Below are 20,689 nucleotides of genomic sequence, written 5' to 3'. Positions count from 1 at the left end.
CAAGGAGAAAGTAAAGTAAAACCGAAACTGCAGTGAAATATATGTGACATAAACCCGCCCCCTCCCGTACACCTGCTGGGTGAGATGCCCGGTCCCAGTGCCCGCCACACAGCCCCCCCAGAACACCCAGAAGGACAGTCAAGGCGAAAATCTTGCAGGGGGCTTGACCAGCCTGCCACAACGACTATGCAGTCCGTCGTTCGGTGGTAAAGGTGAAATTGCTCGGGCAGGTGATCCGGGTGAGAACTGAGTGGGGGAACGACACTCAACCCTGGCATGCCGCGGAGAGGCTGGAGGTTTTGGAGGGCGTCCGCGACGTGGGACCTGGGCCGGCGAAACGTCCTCGCCTGCAATTATGTGAGCCGGCTTGAGTCTGTCTATAGAAACGCCCTCCCTTCTTCCACCCATATCGAGCACAAAACTCTTTTCCCCGTGTTCGAACACTCTAAACGGGCCATCATACGGCGGCCGGAGGGGAGAGCGGTGGGCATCATGACGCACGAAGACGAAACGGGCTGACCTGAGAGCAGACGGAACGAATATTTTGGGGACGCCGTGGTGAAATGGTGCTGGAGCCAGGGGCTCCCCTGGCAAAAGGGGGAAAGAAGGTGCACCCGAAGCTTCAGGCAGGAATTCACCAGGGATGCGGAGTGGCTGACCAAGTACTAACTCTGCCGGAGCGGCGTTAAGGTCTTCTTTAGGAGCTGAACGTAACCCGAGCAGGACCCACGGAAGCCGGTCAACCCAGTTACCGTCCGATAGTGCGGCCCGTAGTGACCGGTGGAAACGTTCACACATCCCGTTAGCCTGTGGGTGGTAGGCCATAGTGCGGTGAACCTGCACACCCAAGGACTGCGCCATGGCCGACCAGAGCTCGGACGCAAACTGGGGGCCTCTGTCCGAAGTGATATCGGACGGCGTGCCGAAACGTGTGACCCAGGATGACTGAAATGCGCGGGCAATGTCTGTCGAGGTTGTGGAGGACAGGGGGACAGCTTCCGGCCACCTAGTGGTCCGATCGACCATAGTGAGGAGATGTGTGCAACCCTGCGAAGGAGGGAGGGGCCCGACCAGGTCCACATGGACGTGGTCAAATCTCCTGGCCGGAATCGGAAAAGTTTCTAGGTTCGCCCGGGTGTGCCTGTGGACTTTGGCGCGCTGACATGCCACGCATGCAGCTGCCCACTTCCTGACGTCCTTTCTTAACCCAGGCCAGACAAACTTGGCCCCAAGTAGTTTGACTGACGCCCGGACGCCAGGGTGTGAAAGGGAATGAATTGAATCAAAAATTCGCCGACGCCACTCCTGCGGAACCACGGGACGAGTGCGACCCGTAGACACATCGCAGAGGAGAGCGGGACCCCCTTCACACACTGCCACCTCCTCCAGTTTCAGGGCCGTGCCTGCTGCCTTGAGTTCGTGGATGTCCGGATCCTCAGATTGGGCCGTGGCCATCTCTGAGAAATCCACCCCTAGCTGGACTGGACAAACGATCGTGCGTGACAGGCAATCGGCCACAGGGTTACATTTGCCGGCCACATGCCGAATGTCTGTTGTGAATTCGGAAATAGCCGCTAGATGCCGTTGCTGTCGGGCCGACCACGGTTCGGTCACCTTGGACATGGCGAATGTAAGGGGTTTATGATCTACGTAGGCGGTGAACCGGCGCCCCTCGAGGAGGAAACGAAAATGGCGCGTTGCAAGATAGAGTGCTGACAACTCTCTGTCGAAAACACTATACTTGCGTTCGTTATCTTGCAGCTTCCGACTGAAAAATGCAAGGGGCTGCCATTCGTTCTCCACAAGCTGCTCAACCACCGCCCCTACGGCAACATCAGACGCGTCGGTAGTCAAGGCCACCTGTGCGGTTGAGATCGGGTGGACCAGAAGAGTTGCACCCGCAAGAGCCTCCTTGGATCGTTCAAAGGACTGCAATCGTTGCGGGGCCCACTCGACTGGGTCATTAGCCTTCTTTTTTCTCAAGGCGCCGTAGAGGGGTTGTAGGAGGTCGGCTGCGTGAGGAAGAAACCGGTTGTAAAAATTTATCATGCCCAAAAACTCCTGCAAAGCTTTAACTGTGGCTGGGCGAGGGAAATTCACCACAGCCTGCACTTTGGCGGGTAAGGGGATGGCACCCTGTGGAGAAATGCGGTGCCCCAAGAAATCGATCTTGGGCAAACCAAATTGGCACTTCACAGGGTTAACGATAAGGCCATGCGCATCAAGACGCTTGAAAACCATCCTTAAGTGCGACAGGTGTTCCTCTGGTGAAGGGCTGGCCACAAGAATGTCGTCGAGGTAGACGAACACAAAATCTCGGCCTCGCAAGACTGAGTCCATCAGTCTCTGAAAGGTCTGTGCCGCCCCCTTCAGGCCAAAAGGCATACGGAGGAATTCAAAGAGGCCAAAAGGGGTTATTACTGCAGTTTTTGGCACATCTTCTGCCCGTACCGGAACCTGGTGATAACCGCGAACGAGATCAACTTTGGAAAAGATCACGGCTCCGGCCAAACGTGCGGAAAAGTCCTGGATGTGCGGAATTGGGTAACGGTCGTGTGTGGTTACATTATTAAGCCGACGAAAATCACCGCACGGCCGCCAAGAACCGTCACTTTTGGGCACCATGTGTAATCGTGAGGCCCACGGGCTGTTGGAATGCCTCACGATGCCCAAACGCTCCATCGTCGCGAACTCCCCTTTCGCCATTGCCAATTTTGCCGCGTCGAGGCGACGAGCGCGGGCAAAAACTGGCGGGCCAACCGTGGGAATGAAATGTTGTACCCCGTGTTTTGTATCGGCATTGGAAAAGGCGGGTGTGGTTAACGACGGATAATCGGTCAGCAGGCGTTCATAAACGTTACCTGATGTTAAATAATTTGCGTGCGTCAACGCTCCAAGCCCTCCAGCCTCACATGGGAAAGTGGCGAAAGAGATGGCGTCGATCAAACGACGGTTAGCAATGTCCACAAGCAGTCCATGAGCGTATATAAAAAATCCGCGCCGATTATCGGAACTGTAATCGAGGCCACAATAAAGTCCCACTCGAATTTTCGTTCGTGGAAACACACAGTTACCGACCTGGTGCCAAATCTGGCGATGGGCGAGCCGTTAGCTGCGCGCAGGGGAGGCCCACATCCACCTGCCGTCTTGTCCGAGGCCGTGGGCGTCAGCAGGCTTACTTGTGCCCCGCTGTCCACCAGAAAACGCCTACCTGACGAGGAGTCTGTGATAAAAAGCAGCTCGCTTTCGTTGCCGGCACCCACGGCCGCTACTGGGTGCCGGCGCTGGCGTTTCCCGGAGCCTCGTAGGTGCAGGGTGGTGTGCAGCGTCGGGCCTTGGCGCCAAACCGCTGGTGGAAAAAAACAGTGGGCTTTCTCGTGTCGCTTCCGCGTGACCACTCCGGCTACTAGGGTCGGGTCGATGTTCGCTGCCGCTCCGCCGAGGGGTTCGGCCATCACGCTTTGCACGGCGAACCTCCGTGTCGCCAGCAGCACCCGGTCCGCTTCTTCAGCCAAACCTCGGTAGTCGCCGGTGGCTAGGCACGTCGAGTTGGCTAGCACGGCGCGCACAGAGGCCGGTAGCTGGCGAAGGAACACGTGGGGGAACAGGAATCCGCCATCATCCGAACCCAGTAGCGACAACATTTTGTCCATCAGGTCCACTGCTGTTCCGTCGCCGAGTCCGGGAAGAGAAAGAAGCCTGTCTGCTCTCTCAGAGGCCGACAACGTGAACTGTCGGAGCAGCAGGTGTTTGAGCGCTGCGTATTTTCCGCTCGGTGGAGGTGCACGCAAGAGAGGCAGCACACGACGAGTCGTCTGTTCGTTGAGAGACGCCACGACCAGATAATATTTCGGCTCATCTGTCGTGACGCCTCGTAGGTGGAAAAGCGCTTCCACATGTTGGAACCACGAAGCCGGGTCGCTACTCCAAAACTCGGGCAGCTTCGCGGCGTAGGCGGCAGCTGCGAGCTGAGGCGCCGGTCGTGGCGGCATGGCCGTGGAAGATATCTCTTCGTCTGCTGCCATGAACATTTCGAACGTCGGGGTCACCAGTGTAGCAGTTGAGGAATGAGAACACACGGTCGATTGGAGTACGTCTTTATTCCAACTGCTAACAAGGAGAAAGTAAAGTAAAACCGAAACTGCAGTGAAATATATGTGACATAAACCCGCCCCCTCCCGTACACCTGCTGGGTGAGATGCCCGGTCCCAGTGCCCGCCACAAAACCACCATTTTAAATGGTGGTTTTGTGGCGGGCACTGGGAAGGTGTACGGTTAAGGGTTTTGTAACTCGCGGGCATCTTGTCGACAAGATACCCGCCAGTTACAGGTTTTGCTGTATTACAAAAAAGTGCTTTTTTTACTCCCCTTTCAAACCATCTATTTTCTTTAGCTAATATTTTAACCTCATCAGATGAGTGGTTGTTAGCTTTTAGGCGCAGATGTACTGCAGATTGAGGCCTATTCAGATTAGTTTGTATGTGGGGGTGAGTTTATTGAAAGGATGGAAATAACGCCCAAGTGTGGAGTAATTGAGTTCAGCGATAAAAAGAAGTCTCGCCCACAAACATTGAAACACGGAATACGTGTAATACCATTCCGGAACAGTAGGTGCGCTCTCTTGTCCACGGTTACTTCCTGTCTTTGTGTTGACTTGTCTTCACTGCAACCTAATTTGGCTAATAGAGTTGCGTGTTCATTATAATTACATCGCCAAAACACAGAGTTTTGTTATTGTGTATTCTGCCACTTACACTTAAACTGACCATGTTGACCGTACGGCTCCTCGACCAAGAGCAAACGACAGCGGCGTACACATCTGCCAGGTGAGCGGCGTGCCCCATTCAGGTGGACTACAGAGGGAATTCCAAAGATGTTTTCAACAAAGCGCATGTGGAGAAACGGCCACGTTAACAGGGTTTAATATGGCTCCAGCTGTTTGAATAGTGCGGCTAAAGACTTTCTCACAACAAGGATGTAGAACGAGTATGCTGCTGTACTAACTCTCGTTCTGAGTGTTGGACGTTAAGTGCAGGCCTGGTGATTGGCCGCAGTGACGCCATCAACCATTAAAGACCAAAAGACAATATTAGGTGGAAGAGCCATTTAGATATAAGGGACATTTAATCCTGGACGTTGCCCCAAGTCCTCGAGTCTGTGTGAGGGACGGTCATTGTCGCAGTAATTGTGACTGTCATTTGTGATCACACACGAGGGCGTTCCCGTTGTTACCACGAATATAAACTAACTCCCTCATTCCATTCCCCGGCTGGTGCAATGTCTGTAAAATACACAATAGATATCCAACTGACAGAGTTAGGCTTTCCCGACGTCCTCGATGGTCAGGAAAGCCTCTCTACATGTGATGACTCCCAGTCACCTTGCCCCTCACCTGTTTTGACAAGCCCTGACCCACCAACGAGGAGCCAGTATTTAAAAGGCCAACATGCCCACACATCGTCGTGGCTTCAGGCAGGTATTGATCTCCAGGCGTCACCAAGTCAACAACTTCAATCACCACACGGAGAAGTGGGTGCTGTTGGTGGAGCAACCCCCCAGGAACTCAATGGGAATCAACCAGAGGCACCTCAACAGCAGCAGGAGAGGAGCGAGTCGGATGATAGTGACGTTTCAGTGACTTGCCAGGAAGATGAAAAGGATGATGATCAACCCAAACTTGACAACGGTAGGCCATGCCTTTGGCAACTATGGAAGTCTTGTTGAATTGCAAAATAGTTTAACTATTAGTTTTAGTTGGTGTAAGGAAAACTAGTATAATAATATAATAATAATAATAATAATAATAATAATAATACATTACATTTTAAGTGCCTTTCAAAGCTGTCAATGACACTACAGTCACAGACAAGCACAGGTACTATAATAAATAAAATATAATCACAAATAGAATGCAATAAACAAAATACATTTATAAATAGGAACAAGAGAGAGAGAGCTACACAGAAAATGCAATTTTAAATAGGTGGGTTTGAGATGGGACTTGAAGGTGGGATGAGAATCGAAGGCTTTGTCACCCATCGTGCTGAGACGGGCAGGGGGGCCACACAGACGTGGAGGGAGGAACAGTATTTCCTTACAATGTACAGAGAACTGGGACCAAGTTCTGCTGTAAATAAAGAAAAACCTGGAGTAGGAATAACCTATAGATGTTTTATGGTGTCATTTTAACATTCTTATCAATCATATGTCTACAGTGAACCCCAATCTATTTTTTTGTATGCGACAGCACTCAAAGCCTTACAGTATTAATTGATTTTTACAAACCACAATCTTCTTTTCCTTTCGGCTTTCGGCCCCTCCATCTTTGAGATCAGAGCAGTTTGAGATGAAAGAGTAGAGAATCCATGTCCTCTCTTTCATCAAGAACTGCTACATACAACACAGATGGTGCAAAAAGTGCTGATTTGTTATTTGGTATTTAGTTTTTTGTTGTTGTTTTGACTCCAAGATGTCACCACGAGAGTAGCTGCCTTTACAACAGATCCTGTATTTTGTTTTTCTACTTATTCCTTTCCTTTCCTCTTACTTTCATCACTTTGCTGCTGCAAAATGTAAAATTTTCCACTGCGAGACTAAAAGACTAAACCAATCCAATTCCTTCCAATCAAAATATGTGCTCGTACACGCATGCTGCCGAAAAAAATGCACCCATATCTTAAAGCTCTTCTAAATCACAATTTGTGGTATATTTATTTAGTATACATGGTAGGCCCTATTCCCTGCAAATACCAGGGGTTCACGGTGTAATAAAAGTAAAATAAACCAAAATCGCTGACTTTTTGATTATGCTTCGCAGATGTGAAATACAATGGAACAAAGATGATAATCTCCCCCTGTGGTTATTACGGATACAGTTACAGTGCCTTCTGGCATTCTAGTGTGACAGAAGGTCCTTGTTTTTTTTATGGAAAGGCAAAATGTATTTTTAGTGTCATGAACTAAGGACAAAAATGTTACAATCTCACGCATTAACTGTCATTGTCTTCTCTACAGGGGTAGCTACTTCGGGCAACTATGTCTGCAGCGTGTGTGGCCTGCGGCTCTCCTCTGACTTCAAGCTTCAGGAGCACATGAACGTACACACGGGAGTGCGCCCGTACTGCTGTGCAGAATGCGGCAAGCGCTTCTCGCAGGTCCACAACTACCATTCGCACCTGCGCACGCATGGATCCAGCAAGGCAAACCGGCCTTACTGTCGTATCTGCCTCGTGCCGTTTGGCTCGTCCAAATCTCTGGAACAACACTTGTCCAATACTCATTTTGAGAGCAAATTCTACGAGTGCGACCTTTGCAAGCGTGTGTTCACCAGTCTGAAGGCCTGCGAGTATCACGTGGCGTTGCACACTTCCATGCCAGAGGTTGTCTGCGAAAAATGCGGCCGCCATTTTACCCAGGCGAAATCCCTCAAGCGACACCAGAAGAAGGCGTGCTGCCGCGTCTACAAATGCACCGACTGCTCCGAGACCTTCAGCAACAAGGACTGTCTTCTCAAACACAGCTTCTCCCACCTCGGCCTCCTGCCTTACACGTGCCTAAGGTGCCACAGTCACTTCCGCCTTGCCAAGCTCTACCACCAGCACAAGTGTGAACCCGGGCGCATCCACTGCGTGGCGTGTCTGAGAGAGTTTTCAACCCAGGGAGACTTCCTGCGACACAAGAAGGACACGGGCTGCTGGGGCAGCTGTGACGTCAAAGGGAGCAGCTGTGATGTCAAAGGGGACGAGATTCGATGCCTGGAATGCGGCCTCGGTTTCAGCACCATTGACGAGCTAAAGAAACATGGCGGAGCTCACCAAAGGGTCCTCAAATGCGCAGAGTGTGGGATGGGATTTCGCTCGGCCTTGTTGCTCATGTCCCACATGGGTGGCCATGCCGGCAACTCTCCTTGCCTTTGTCAGAGCTGTGGACTGGGATTTCCCCATCAGCAGAACTACGACAGCCACATGAAGACATGTGGACAAACACCAGCACCTATCAAAACTGCGGTAAGTGTCAACTACTTCATGACATTTCGTACATCTATTAATTGAATGAAGATTGTCAGCAGTACCTCAGCTAGTTGTGCATAATTTTGTTTACAACATCATGAATCTGTGATCAATTCTGCACAGTGGCGGGCTGTGCATGTCACTCATAGGCCTTCAGTAGTGCTACGTCAGTATCACTCCACAGCGGCAAGTTTGGTGTGATTTACTTCCGTCCATTACTGGATGTCGTTGGTCAGGAAACAACTTGTGACTTTAAGCAACTTAAGAAATACTGTCATGAAACGGTTCAAAGTTTTACTGTGAACGTGTGGATTCATGATAACCGAATAAAATTGCAATATTATGTTTTATTTTTTGCTAGCTTCGGAGCTGTCCGACCTTTCTAAATGTTGTCCATCTATTCTTGAAAAGTCTGTCTTGAAAATGGCTTTAACAGTATATCTGCAACCAAATCCATTTCTTCTCCTTCAGCCATTGTGTGTTGCTAAAGCCGCTCTTAAATCAACACAAAAATGTATTCGTATATTTATGCAACTCGCAACAAATACAGTGTGCTAGCTCTGGCCAGTATATGCTTATCACTCGTGGCTGTTTGGCTAGTGACTAGCAAATCATGTGACTAGCCAATCATAATTTGCAAAAACTCTGACGTTGCCAGCGCCTTCAAGCAAGCCTTGGGTTGCCAACTTAAACTCTCATTGGTTAAAGCAACAGTTTCATCGCCATTGATTCTGGAGTTCCAAAGCCTACAGAACTGATTGTGAAGGCATAAAAGTAGATTTCTGACCTCAGTAATAAATGTTGTCTGAAATGTGATTGGTTAAAGGACAACCGACACCATTTTTTTGTTTCCGAACTGACATCAGAAAAACGTTTTATAGCATCTAAAATACCCAAAACACGCAGGCCGATATTTTTGGTGAAATGCAAAACACCAATAAAAATGAGTTAGAATGTCCCAAAACTACTTCAAAATGACCTTGGAGATGCCCTTGTTTGTGACGTCACGCCAGGACGTCTTGGCTTGCTCTATGATCAAAATAATGGCTTCAGATTCAGAGAAGATGCTTTCTTGTTATTCATCCAGTTATGAATATGATTCAAATAGTTCTGAAGAGGAAAGCATAAATGTTTGCAATCGGTGAAAGAAGTCCTTCCGTATCAATTCGAGCCGTTAGGACTCCAATGTAGCGTCCCAGAAAATGCACAAGGAGAATATGCTTTCTTGTTACGCATCTAGTTATGAATATGATTCAAATAGATCTGAAGAGGAAAGCATACATGTTTGCAATCGATTAAATAATTTATTTCGTGCCATTTTGAGGCAACATTGGGGGGAAATGTCTCACCCAAAAAAAAGAGGCACACAGGCTGATAAATTCTGTATATGGTGCTTGGACGCCCTCTTCTGGCGGCTTTTGGGTGCAACACGAGGTGTCAGACCAAACAAGTACAGTGAGACCTCAACTTACGAACACCTTATATTCCCGAACTGTTCGTCTTACGGACGTCAAATTTAAGCCTTATAATAACTATTTTCATATTACACACTTTGGCGAAAAGTGTGTAGACATAATCTTCTGCGGAAGAACACCAAAGCACACAACCTTCGGCTCTGGCGGAGTGATCTTCGACAACCGAACAGCGCTCCAGCCGGTACTCCTTTCCACACCCCCTCTGATTGAATGCACACGTCGATCACCTCGGAGCTTTTTGCTGATAATTTTACGATTATGGCACCGAAAAAAAAACCACCACAGGCTCGTGTTCAGCCCAAGAAGAAACAAAATAAAATCACTGTAGCTGAGAGCAAGTAGATAATTGAAAAACACGAACGAGGTGTGCGTTTGTGTCATTTAGTGGGTGAGCACGGCTAAGCTAAATCAACCATTGCTACCATCCTTAGCAAGAAAAAAGCCATTAAAGGAACGTGTGTTGCTAAAGGTGTTTCTGTGCTCTCAAAGCGCCAGTCTCGGGCAACCGAATAAGTTGAAGAACTTCTGTTAATTTGGATTAACAAAAAGCAGCTATCCGGCGAAAGCGCGAGTAAAGCTATTTTATGCAAGAAAGCGCGGCTAATTCACGCCGATATCGTCATGCGCCAACTTGGCCGTTCGGCGCTTATTGAGGATTTTAAAGGCAGTAACGGATGGTTCGAGAACATCTGAGGGGGAGGAGGACGAGATGGCTGCAGCATCAAGTGAGCTCATAAAGGCAATGTGGACAAAGTGGAATGATGTGCAGTTCCATCCAGAAAAGACTGTGGCTATGACAATCATCAACATGATGAATGATAATGTGTGCCTCAGCTTCTTAAGACCTTACAAGTCAGAAAGCAACAGCTGTCAATTAAGAGGTTTTTAGTCAGCAAAAATGATGAGTCTCCAAAGACAAAAGAAGAGAAGCCACACCACAGGTTAAGTTACCAACAGTCCTTATGGAAGGAGAGTATGGAAGGTGACTCTCCTTCCATAAGCCATCAACGACCATCAAAAAGCTAAAGAAAACTTCATTTTACAGCACAGTTTATTTATTTAACTACAGTACTCATGTAATGTGCCTCTCTTTCCAAACAGCAAGTCCCTTTGACCTTCGACCTCCAACGCCATTCCATCAAGCCATCAATGACCATCACAAATGTAAATAAAGTGACTTTATGATACAATGCAGTGTATTTCTTTCATTACAATACAATAGCACATTTCATTATACATAGGATAAGGTATGTTGTGTGTAGTTTTAAGGCTTATTTAGTTGAAAAGTATATTTTATGGAAACCCGGGAATGGATTATTCCCATTTTAATGGTTTCCTATGGGATTTTTTTTAGATACACACTTTTCACTTTACACATTCTGTCTGGGAACCAATTAAGTTCGTAAGTTGAGGTCTCACTGTACAGCAGAATACATTGACGTGATGGAAAGACTGCTACAATGTGTCTTTTTTTCGGTCAGGGGCGCTCCTTTAGTGACGTCACGTACGGATTGGTCACCAACTCAAAAACAAGACTTCCTGAATATTCAGCGCGAGTCTTAAAACGTAAAATATAGCTATATGTGGTGGAATCTTATTAAAATACGCTCAGTAGAAGTCATTTGAAGCCATTTTACAAATTATGGACACAACTTGTCCGGAGACGTCGGTTGTCCTTTAAATGCTTAAATATGAAAACACAAATCTGGAAGGACCACAACAGGGGAAAAGCAATGTAAGGAAGCGGTAAGACAATTTTGAATTATTTAATAAGAATTTATAGACAAAATATAATTCACATTAGCCTGTGATTTAGATATTTTTAGGCCAACAGAGAAGGCTTTGCAGGCCCTGGCGGCCCACCACTGATTCTGCACCACAAATTAATTATTGTGCAATGACAGTGAACACATCGGTTTTAATCCCTGAACAGAAACGTATCGCTTTGGCTGAATTAAGTTTATTGAGGTTTCACCAAACTCAAATCCATCCATCTTGATGTTACTCATCACTGGTCTTCCTCAGGCTTCCATTTTAGGGCCCTTTTTTTCTGTTTTTACTTGTTTTCCCTTCCTCATGTACAGAAATTGAACAAAATACAATTGTGACGCAGACAATAACACCCAGCACCACCTGGCCGATGGATGTTCGTCAGACCTCTGTCAAAGTTTTTCCCTCCCACAAGGGAGCAGCATTGGCCTTTTGTTCAGCCGCCTCCATTTCAAGCTCAGATAGATAGAAATTAATTAATGGGAATTAACTCTTTTTTTCTGTTTTTCTGATGAAAGAAGAGAGTCTAATGTTTCTTACGCTGCAATGAATTTTTATGTAGTCCTAAAACTCAGTATTCTGTGGGTCATGCAATTTGAGTGAAAATGCCAAAAACCCTGGCACTGGAGTGGACACATTTTTGCACATCATCTGGCAGTTAATAATATTTGTTTGTTTGTTTTCTATCATTTTAGACTGCAAGAAAGAAACACCCTTCACCTAAGAAGAACTTTGGGACAATTCCCACTACAGACAATGACGATCCAGCGCCAGCACACCATAAGTTTGCCCACGTGCTAAACACTGCTGCACCTGTCACCAACTCTGCGCTTCTGCCATTCCTTACGGGGGATGTACCCGCCCCAGATGGCTGTTGGAAGATCACCCTTGATCAAGTTCCCCCACCTGGGTCTAATATCGTCCTGTTTGTTCCTTCCGATATAGGGGGCCTACAACTTCCATCAGGGATCAAACATGTTGTCACAAAAGCCCAAAATCGAGAGGTGCATCACAGCTCTCCTCCTCAGCAACGTCTTAGCATGGAGCCTGCTATCGGAGATACGGAGTCCGCAACGATGGATTTAACCATGAACGATTCCAATCCAGCACATACTCCTGTGGTTAAAAGTGAGCAGATGGAGTATGAGGTGATAGGAGAAGCGGCGACAGAAGAATTGAACAACGGCACTGTTGTGGATCTTTCAACAACATCCTCCATAATAAAAACCGAGACTCGGTCTCCTGACTCAACATAGACAACATAGCTGTCGGGACAAATTGAAATGTAGATTGACTTTCTATAGAAACAATAATGCAATTTTAATGGCTACGCTCAACAGACTCAGATGTTTAGGGGTCCTCAGCAATACTAGTATCGTTAAGGTTAATATACATCAGTTGTTTTAATAAAAAAAACATTCCTACCTTTGGATTTCTAAAATGCTTTTATTGAAAATAAATTTCAGTGTTAAATGGTACCTACCTTGCTCAATTTGTACAAGTTTTTTAAAACTTTTTTTTTTTAACTGTGTGACAAAAATTGAAATACATAGGATATAAACTCTGAGTTTCTTATTCTTACACTTAGTATTTCTTCTACTTGAAATGTTTTTGTGAAGTGTCACATTAAATACGTTTGTTCATGCAAATTCTGCAATGAGATGAGTACAAAATTGTAAATTATTGAATGTTCCAAAAATGCATTCATATTATCATGATTTATTTCGGTTGCAATACACGTCTATTATGCCAGTGATTGAAGTTAAAATACCTGTTCAGTGTAAATGATGAGAAAGATGTCACGGAACTCTCTCCAGTTAAATTTCAAATGATGTGGTATGCTTTGGTTCCCAGGCTACCACTTTTTACAAGTAAATTTACAGATTGAGTGTACAAATAGAAATTGTAGGTTAATGTAATTAATCCAATTAGGACATGTTTTAGAAATTGGATTGCACTGAGCAGTGTGAATGTTGAATTTCAGTTAACCACAGAATCTTCCCAATGGGATTAAGGGTGAAGCACAGACATCAAGGTTACAGATGATCATCAGGTCATTTGTTATGGGTTTTTGTTGTTGTTTTTTGACGTCTACTCAGGAATTGTGCTTGTGACTTGCGTTTCATTTCACGTGGTATTTTTAAGCAGTTCTTGTTGGAGGTTGAATGTCATTTATATTTCTGGTTTAACAATGTAGCACAAATAAAGTTTTGTGGGAAAATTATATTTTACCCCTGTCAATCCGCATGGAGCAGAACCAACGATAAAGTAATCTAGAACAACTAAGTGTATTTTCTGATTTACATGTAAGCATATTGGATGCCTTTTATATCGTTTACAGATGATGTTAATCGCATGTCATGAAATGCTGATATGGTTAAACACGAGACATGTCTATTAACATCATTATGACAACGATTAATGTAATAATGCTCATCTTTTATTCACCTTGTATTTCAATGTTATGTTGGATATAATTTGCAGTGGCTGTCTTGTTTACGTCAATGAGTTAAAATAAAATGCTTGCATATAATATTTATCGAATGTGATATTAGTAATGCGTCATACAATAACGTATTCGAAATATATGTTTACAGTACAGTGTTTCTTTATAACGGACGTCTCACCACGCTGCGTAAGATTTCCGGTCACATGTCTGAAACACCGGAAGCTACACAGGCTAGTCAAACATACAGTATTGATTATACAAAATGTGTCTGTGTGCCTCAAATACAGTTATCTTCAAGTAAAGTAGACGATATAAATTAAGTCAACTTTGTGTAAATTAATGGACAAAGACAAGAGTAGCGAAACTGTAAGTACTCGTAAATACTACAGCAACAAAAAAAATGCCTTGCTAGCCCGTGTCACTCATTTTGTACCCGATTGCACCATGCAGCCTGACCAAATCAATTGGATGGAGATGCACCAGTTTATCAGTGACCTCTTGATGTCTGGGAGCTCCTCAAAGGAACAGCCCGACGTCATGAACATGTGGAGCTTGTTAAGTGGGGACACGCTACAACAAGCCCGAACGATGCACGACAAGACCGAGCCGGCGCAGAGGAAAAACACGACCAGGGACGGTAAGTGTTTTTAAAAAGTCTGCAGTCTCCGCAATATGCTCGTGAAGTTTATTGGTTTACTAATTAGCGAAATGTAAGTCAAACACGACGTCTGACGTACAGGTACTAATCTGTCATTGTCACGTGGCACTCATTGATAGCCAATGCAGAAGCGTGTTGGCTGAAGAGAACAAATAAATGCATCGGAGTGACAGGCACTGCTACAGCGCGAAGCTTCAAGTTTAGATTGACTTAAGAAATGGAGGCCAACTCGATGACAAGCCTGCTTATTCAATAGGCGTTACTCATTTTAAAGAATACAAAAGAAGGACCATTGGCTTTCAAAGCTAGCCGTTTCTGATTTGGGGACCTTTGTCCATTGTGACCTCCTTTGGATTTCTCATCAGTCACGAACGAAGTACTGTCCCAACTGAAATTCGGTATAAACCAAGAACACACAGAATACCCAGTCGTTGTCCCTGTCACCTATTAAGATAGGATGCATCAATTGGATACTTGTGAGGGATTGGCTAGGAAAATAATCCAAGATGCATTTTGTTTCAGGATTGTCAAACAAATCTTTCTTCTTTTCTTTTTCGGCTTTTCCCTTCAGGGGTTGCCACAGCGAATCAATGTCCTCCATCTATCCTGGTTTTGTGCATCCTCTTCTCTCACACCAGCTACCTTCATGTCCTCTTTAACAACATCCATAAACCTCCTCTTCGGTCTTCCTCTCGGTCTCCTGCCTGGAAGTTCAAGGCTCAGCATCCTTCTCCCGATATAGTCACTCTCTCTCCTCTGGACATGTCCAAACCATCTCAGTCTGGCCTCTCTGACTTTCTCTCCAGAGCCTCTAACATGAGTTGTCCCTCTAATGTACTCATTCCTGATCCGATCCAACCTGGTCACTCCCAAAGAAAACCTCAACATCCAATATCCAATCATAATCATTTTGCTGTCATGTCTTCTACCTCCAGCTCTGCTTCCTGTGTTTTCTTCAGTGGCACTGTCTTCAGTCCAAACATCATGGCTGCTCTCACCACTGTTTTATACACTTTTCCTTTGATCCTAGCTGAAACCCTTCTATCACACCTGACATTTTTCTCCAGCCTGCCTGGAGACGCTTCTTTGCCTCTTTTCCACACTTTCCATTGCTCTGGACAGTGGACCCCAAGTACTAAAAATCCTCCACCTTCTTCATCTCTTCTCCCTGTAGCATCACTCTTGCACTTGGATCCCTCTCATTCACACACATATATTCCGTCTTGCTGCGACTGATCTTCATTCCTCTCCTTTCCAGGGCATATCTCCACATCTCTAGTTTCTCCGCCACCTTTTCCCCGTTCTCGCTACAGATCACAATGTCATCTGTAAACATCATGGTCCAAGGAGATTCTTGTTAACATCGTCTGTCAGCCTGTCCATCACCATAGCACAGACATCGGCAACCCGCGGCTCCGGAGCCGCATGTGGCTCTTTCACCCCCCTGCTGCGGCTCCCTGCGGCTTTAGAAAATAAATAATGAGTATTTAATTTAATGTATATTATTTTAGTTCGTTCGTTTTTAAAATGTAATTCTGAATTTGAAGATTATGGTGATTATAAATAATACAAAATAAAACATATTCCATTTTTTTCTCGCTCATAATATATGTCACAACCCTCAACAGTGGACGTATATCCGGTCACAACCGCCAAATTGCGCACAATTTTTTTTTTAATTTTTCGACCCCCGGGTAGGCCAACGATGGATAAATCTAAGAAAAGAAAAGTGTCTGAAGAAAACAGAACGTTTAATGATACGTGGGCAGATTCGTTCGCCTTCACTGCTGACGAGACGGGTTTACCGGTATGCTTAATATGTAATGATATTAGCAAACAACAAAAAGTCAAATGTTGCAAGACATTTCCAGAACAAACACACAGCCTTTGCTCAAAAATATCCGGATGGAGATGAGAGAAAAAGAGCCGTTTCGGAACTGATGCGGAAGGCTGATCAGAGCAAAAATCATTTCATGAAGTGGATGAAATTCAGCTACATATGCTAGTTTTGTGGCCGCTCAGGAAATAGTCAGGCACGGGAAGCCGTCAAATAGACATTGAGTATTGTATTTGAAAGTAATCTTCAACTCAACGTATTTTTTTTGGAGTTTAAAATGTTTTTGTTGCCTGCAGAAATGTAATTTCGCTTCTCTGTAACAGTTCATTGATTCATAAATGCAACACACTATAGTTTGTTTATGCATATATAAAGGTAAAAAACGATGATGAAAAGATGCAGTGTTGTCTTCATTTTAAAGGTAAAAAACGATGATGAAAAGATGCAGTGTTGTCTTCATTTTAAATGTCAAAAGGATTTTGTGGCTCCAAGTGTTTTCTTTTCTGTGGGAAATGGGTCCAAATGGCTCTTTGAGTCGTAAAGGTTGCTGACCTCTGCCATAGCAAATAAGAAAGGGCTCAGAGCTGACCCCTGGTGGAGTCCCACCTCCACCTTGAATTCCTCCGTCACATCGACAGCACGCCTCACAACTGTCTTACAGTCATGATACATGTCTTGCACTGCTCTGACATACTTTTCTGTCACTCCAGACTTCCTCATGCAATACCACAACTCTTCTCTGGGCACCCTGTCGTACGCTTTCTCACGATCTACAAAGACACAATGCAATTCCTTCTGACCTTCTCTGTACTTCTCTATCAGCATTCTTAAAGCAAACACTGCATCTGTCGTCTTCTTTTTTTTTTGCATGAAGCCATACTGCTGCTCACAAATGTTCACTTCTGCTCTTAGTCTAGCTTCAACTACTCTTTCCCATAGTTTCATTGTAAAACAAACAAATATATTGTCAAACAAATATATTCGGAAAAAAATATGCAAATAGGTCCATCCACACGTTGAATTGTGAGTGTGCAGGAGGTCCATTGCAGTGGAGGAAACATGTTTATCATTCACCCTTCCCATTTCATTGGGTGGTGGGGGTAATCATGGGGCCACTCAGTGTGAATACAGACCACGTGTGATCTGCATGGTTCCAATTCCTCATCCCTGGTCAAAACAGAACCTTCACTCCCTGTACATATGTTGTAACCCCCCACACACACGGAACAAATGGACAATACTCGAAATTCATATTTTCATGTGTCATATTTGACATATCCAATCATAATCATTTTGCTGTCATGTCTTCTAGATATGCGCCATATCTGCACCTGCCCTGGCTGCCCTTTCTCATCTCCTAGACCAGCCTCGTCTTTACTTCCATGCTCAGAGACTCGAAAAGAACAAGGCCCCTCCTCCGCCTCCACCAGTGCTCCTCTCCCTCTGGGTTCACCTGACAGCTGCCCTGAACCTGGCAGCTCATCTGAGAGCAGGCCAAACCTGGAAAATCCGCCATGCCGACTCGCCTCCTTGAGCCAGCTCACCTCCATGTTCCCTTGCTCCACCTTCTGCCACACGCACCGCCACTTCCACCACCACCGCTGCCCTATCAGCACTTGCCTGCCATACCCACAATCTCCCTTCAGCTGCCTGGCATCTTTGCAGGCCCGCCTGCACCACCGTGCGCCGGAGGACCGCAGCCGCCCGCCGGCGGCCCCCTTGTCGCACTTCTGCATGCACTGCCCTGCGTCCTTCTCCAGACCCTCACAGCTACTGCAGCACCAGCGTGCCGAGCACATCCAGAAGTCTTCCGGTTTCCTGTGCACGCACTGTGGACGCACCTTCAACTCGAATAGCAACTTACGTATACACCTCCATGTGCACACGGGCGCCCGGCCATACGCCTGCTCTGAGTGCGGCAAAGGATTCAGCCAGTCGGGCGCTCTGAAGATCCACAAACGAATCCACACGGGCGAAAGGCCATATTCTTGTGGCTTCTGCGGGAGGAGCTTTCCCCACCTGGCAGGAGTCCGAGCTCACCAGAGGATACACACGGGAGAGAAACCTTACCGCTGCAACCAGTGCGGCAAATGCTTCACCCAATCCGGCGCCCTCAAGATTCACATACGGATCCACACCGGGGAGCGGCCGTTCATCTGTCACATCTGTGGAAAAGCTTTCTCCAACCGCTCGGGCATCCGCTTCCATAACCAAACAGTCCACGGTTTGACCCCGGAGCAGGCAGGGCCCACCGGGGTGGTGCTTGGGCGCCCACGCACTTATCCCCCCGCTAATCTGATCACTCCGAACACCGCTGATGGTAATGTTCCATCGCAAACTGGCAGTCTGTCCGGATTCGCACTTCATGATGGGAACCCGAGCAAGGGTTCAACGGAGGGCGATGGTGCAAGACTCATTTACACGTGCGAAGACTGTGGTCTGCGTTTTAAAGACGCACCTTCACGGAATAGACACCAGAGTGTAGCACACTACTCTGCCCAGAAGGGGGCTGCCAAAGACGGAGGCTCAAATGAGGGTGTCGGTCATGACAGTGGAGACGAAGCATTGCATTAAAGGTACAACTCCAAATTGTTGACAAATGACATTTGTTACCAAACGCATTGCTTACAGCAGGGGTGTCCACACTTTTTCATCACGCGAGCTACTTTTGAAATACCAAGTCAAAATGATCGACACATTATATTTATTGAGAAATATATCGAGGATTCTTGCAACTTACATATATTGATGTATAACCGCATATGTTGCATTACACAACATAATGACGTCCATTTTTGCCATTACCTGAGTTAACTGATAACTGGCAGACAATACAAACGCACTTCGAAAATGTCATCGTGAAAAAAAAAGTCCTCCCCCCATTCCATGAGAAAAGGATACATTTTTTCTTCATACATGTTCCAGCTGCCCCACTTATTTTTATATCATATTTTACGTTTAACAGGAAAAAAACGAGTGAAAAATTAGCATGTAACTAATGACTAGCTTGTTAACCTTGCGTTGTATGAGCACGCAGTGTACCTAATAATGCGATGTCATCCGATTGGTTGTCCGGTGTGTCAATCAAGTAAAGGGATGGCTGATAAGCTAACGTCGTGTTTTTTTAAACAACTCAACTTTATTTGAATAGCGTAACTGACGCTGACTGACTGACATGACAATGTGACATTACCTTGTCATGTGATCTACCAATCGTACCTTGAAGATCGACCGGTCGATCGCGATCGACGAATAGAGCACCCCTGGCTTACAGTATTGCTTGAATTTCCGCACGAGAATCTGTCTTTTTTTCTCACAATTTAGTACAGTTTAGTCGTATTTTCAGTGCAATATATTTCCATGTAATCATTTAGAAATATTGTCTTCAGTTATTTTGCTCAAGATCGTGTTCAACTTGAACATAAAATACTATTGAATGTATTATTTATGTATTTCTCACCCCCTTTTTTACATTTTTTATTTGATTTATTTTTTATTGAAGCACAGTATTAATCCTCAAACTGTGAATAATGTCAGTTTTTTACGGTAAAATTAAATATCATTTTAGTAATAAAACCGATGTCTTGCTTTTGATTAGCACTTATCCATACAAAATATCTATATACAGTAAAGTCTCGTTATATCGATATTCAAGGGAGTCCAAAAAAATATCGATATACCGGGACTATCGATATATCCGATCCTGCGCCGAACTGCATTAAACAAAAGCCGCCAAAAGAGGGCAGCCAAGCGCCATATAAGAAACGGAGCTGGCCATTAGCTCCCTTTTTTTTTTTTTTGGGTGAGAGATGTTCCCCCAATGTTGCCTCAAAATGGCACATATAATTCTTTAATGATTGTAAACATGTATGCTTTAATCTTCAGAACTACAGTGTATTTGAAACATATTCATAACTGGATGTGTAACAAGAAAGCATATTATCCGAATCTGAAGCCATTGTTTGGATTCACAAGCAATGCAAGACGTCTTGGCGTGAAGTCATTTTTATTTGCATTTGAATAAAAAGTGACATCGGCTGTCCTTTAATACACAGTATGGAATGTTAATAATTTTCAAAATCATCGCGCTTCAGCAGACAAAACAAGAAACATTGTACTAAATTCATCCTGTCTACTTGATAACTAATGTTAAGCAGATTCCTTACTTACAGACAGTGTATTGTCGGTGTTCAAATACCTGACATGTTTCGGCGACTACTTCCGCCTTCGTCAGAGTGTCACGGATGTTGCTGTGACGCGCCATTTTCAGCTGGTGTTGCTATGAGGGCGTGACCTACCTGTCAGAACTGACAGGCAAGACTTACAGCACAAGACATAACCCAGCTACTTCAATTCATAGCCACATCCACATATTTCCAATACAAATACACCATATACAGACAAAAAGAAGGGTTCGCCATGGGGGACCCACTCTCTGCCATCATGTGTGGATTCTTCATGGAGGACCTGGAACAGAAAGCACTTTCAACA

At 45.4% G+C, this 20,689-nt stretch overlaps 2 protein-coding genes across 4 annotated transcripts in view; both read left to right on the top strand.

Moving 5' to 3' along the window:
* Window positions 1–4,644: 4,644 nt before the first annotated feature.
* Window positions 4,645–13,478, top strand: LOC148896469 (uncharacterized). The gene is made up of 3 exons (XM_088999572.1): window positions 4,645–5,686; window positions 7,015–8,006; window positions 11,950–13,478. The coding sequence occupies exons 1-3, from the start codon at window positions 5,278–5,280 to the stop codon at window positions 12,508–12,510; spliced, it is 1,962 nt and encodes a 653-aa protein (XP_088855698.1). The 5' UTR covers window positions 4,645–5,277; the 3' UTR covers window positions 12,511–13,478.
* A 446-nt stretch (window positions 13,479–13,924) lies between these two features.
* LOC148896468 (uncharacterized) overlaps window positions 13,925–20,689 on the top strand; it is a 32,689-nt gene continuing 25,924 nt past the window's right edge. For all 3 annotated transcript variants that reach the window (XM_088998313.1, XM_088998314.1, XM_088998315.1), the window contains exons 1-3: window positions 13,925–14,069; window positions 14,154–14,340; window positions 17,511–18,774. In XM_088998313.1, coding sequence (XP_088854439.1) covers window positions 14,043–14,069; window positions 14,154–14,340; window positions 17,511–18,772 — 1,476 coding nt within the window. In that variant the 5' untranslated portion in view covers window positions 13,925–14,042 and the 3' untranslated portion in view covers window positions 18,773–18,774. The remainder of the gene's footprint in view (window positions 14,070–14,153; window positions 14,341–17,510; window positions 18,775–20,689) is intronic.

This window comes from Hippocampus bargibanti, linkage group LG06, assembly GCF_051943395.1.
Source record: "Hippocampus bargibanti isolate YZ-2025 linkage group LG06, ASM5194339v1, whole genome shotgun sequence".
NCBI lineage: Eukaryota > Metazoa > Chordata > Actinopteri > Syngnathiformes > Syngnathidae > Hippocampus > Hippocampus bargibanti.
This window is presented reverse-complemented; position numbering and strand designations above follow the sequence as displayed.

Coding starts and splice junctions, on each gene's coding strand:
- LOC148896469 (XM_088999572.1), top strand. CDS start 5,278: ATGTCTGTAAAATACACAATAGATATCCAACTGACAGAGTTAGGCTTT. Junction 5,687..7,014: donor TCAACCCAAACTTGACAACG/GTAGGCCATGCC, acceptor TCTTCTCTACAG/GGGTAGCTACTTCGGGCAAC. Junction 8,007..11,949: donor CAGCACCTATCAAAACTGCG/GTAAGTGTCAAC, acceptor CTATCATTTTAG/ACTGCAAGAAAGAAACACCC.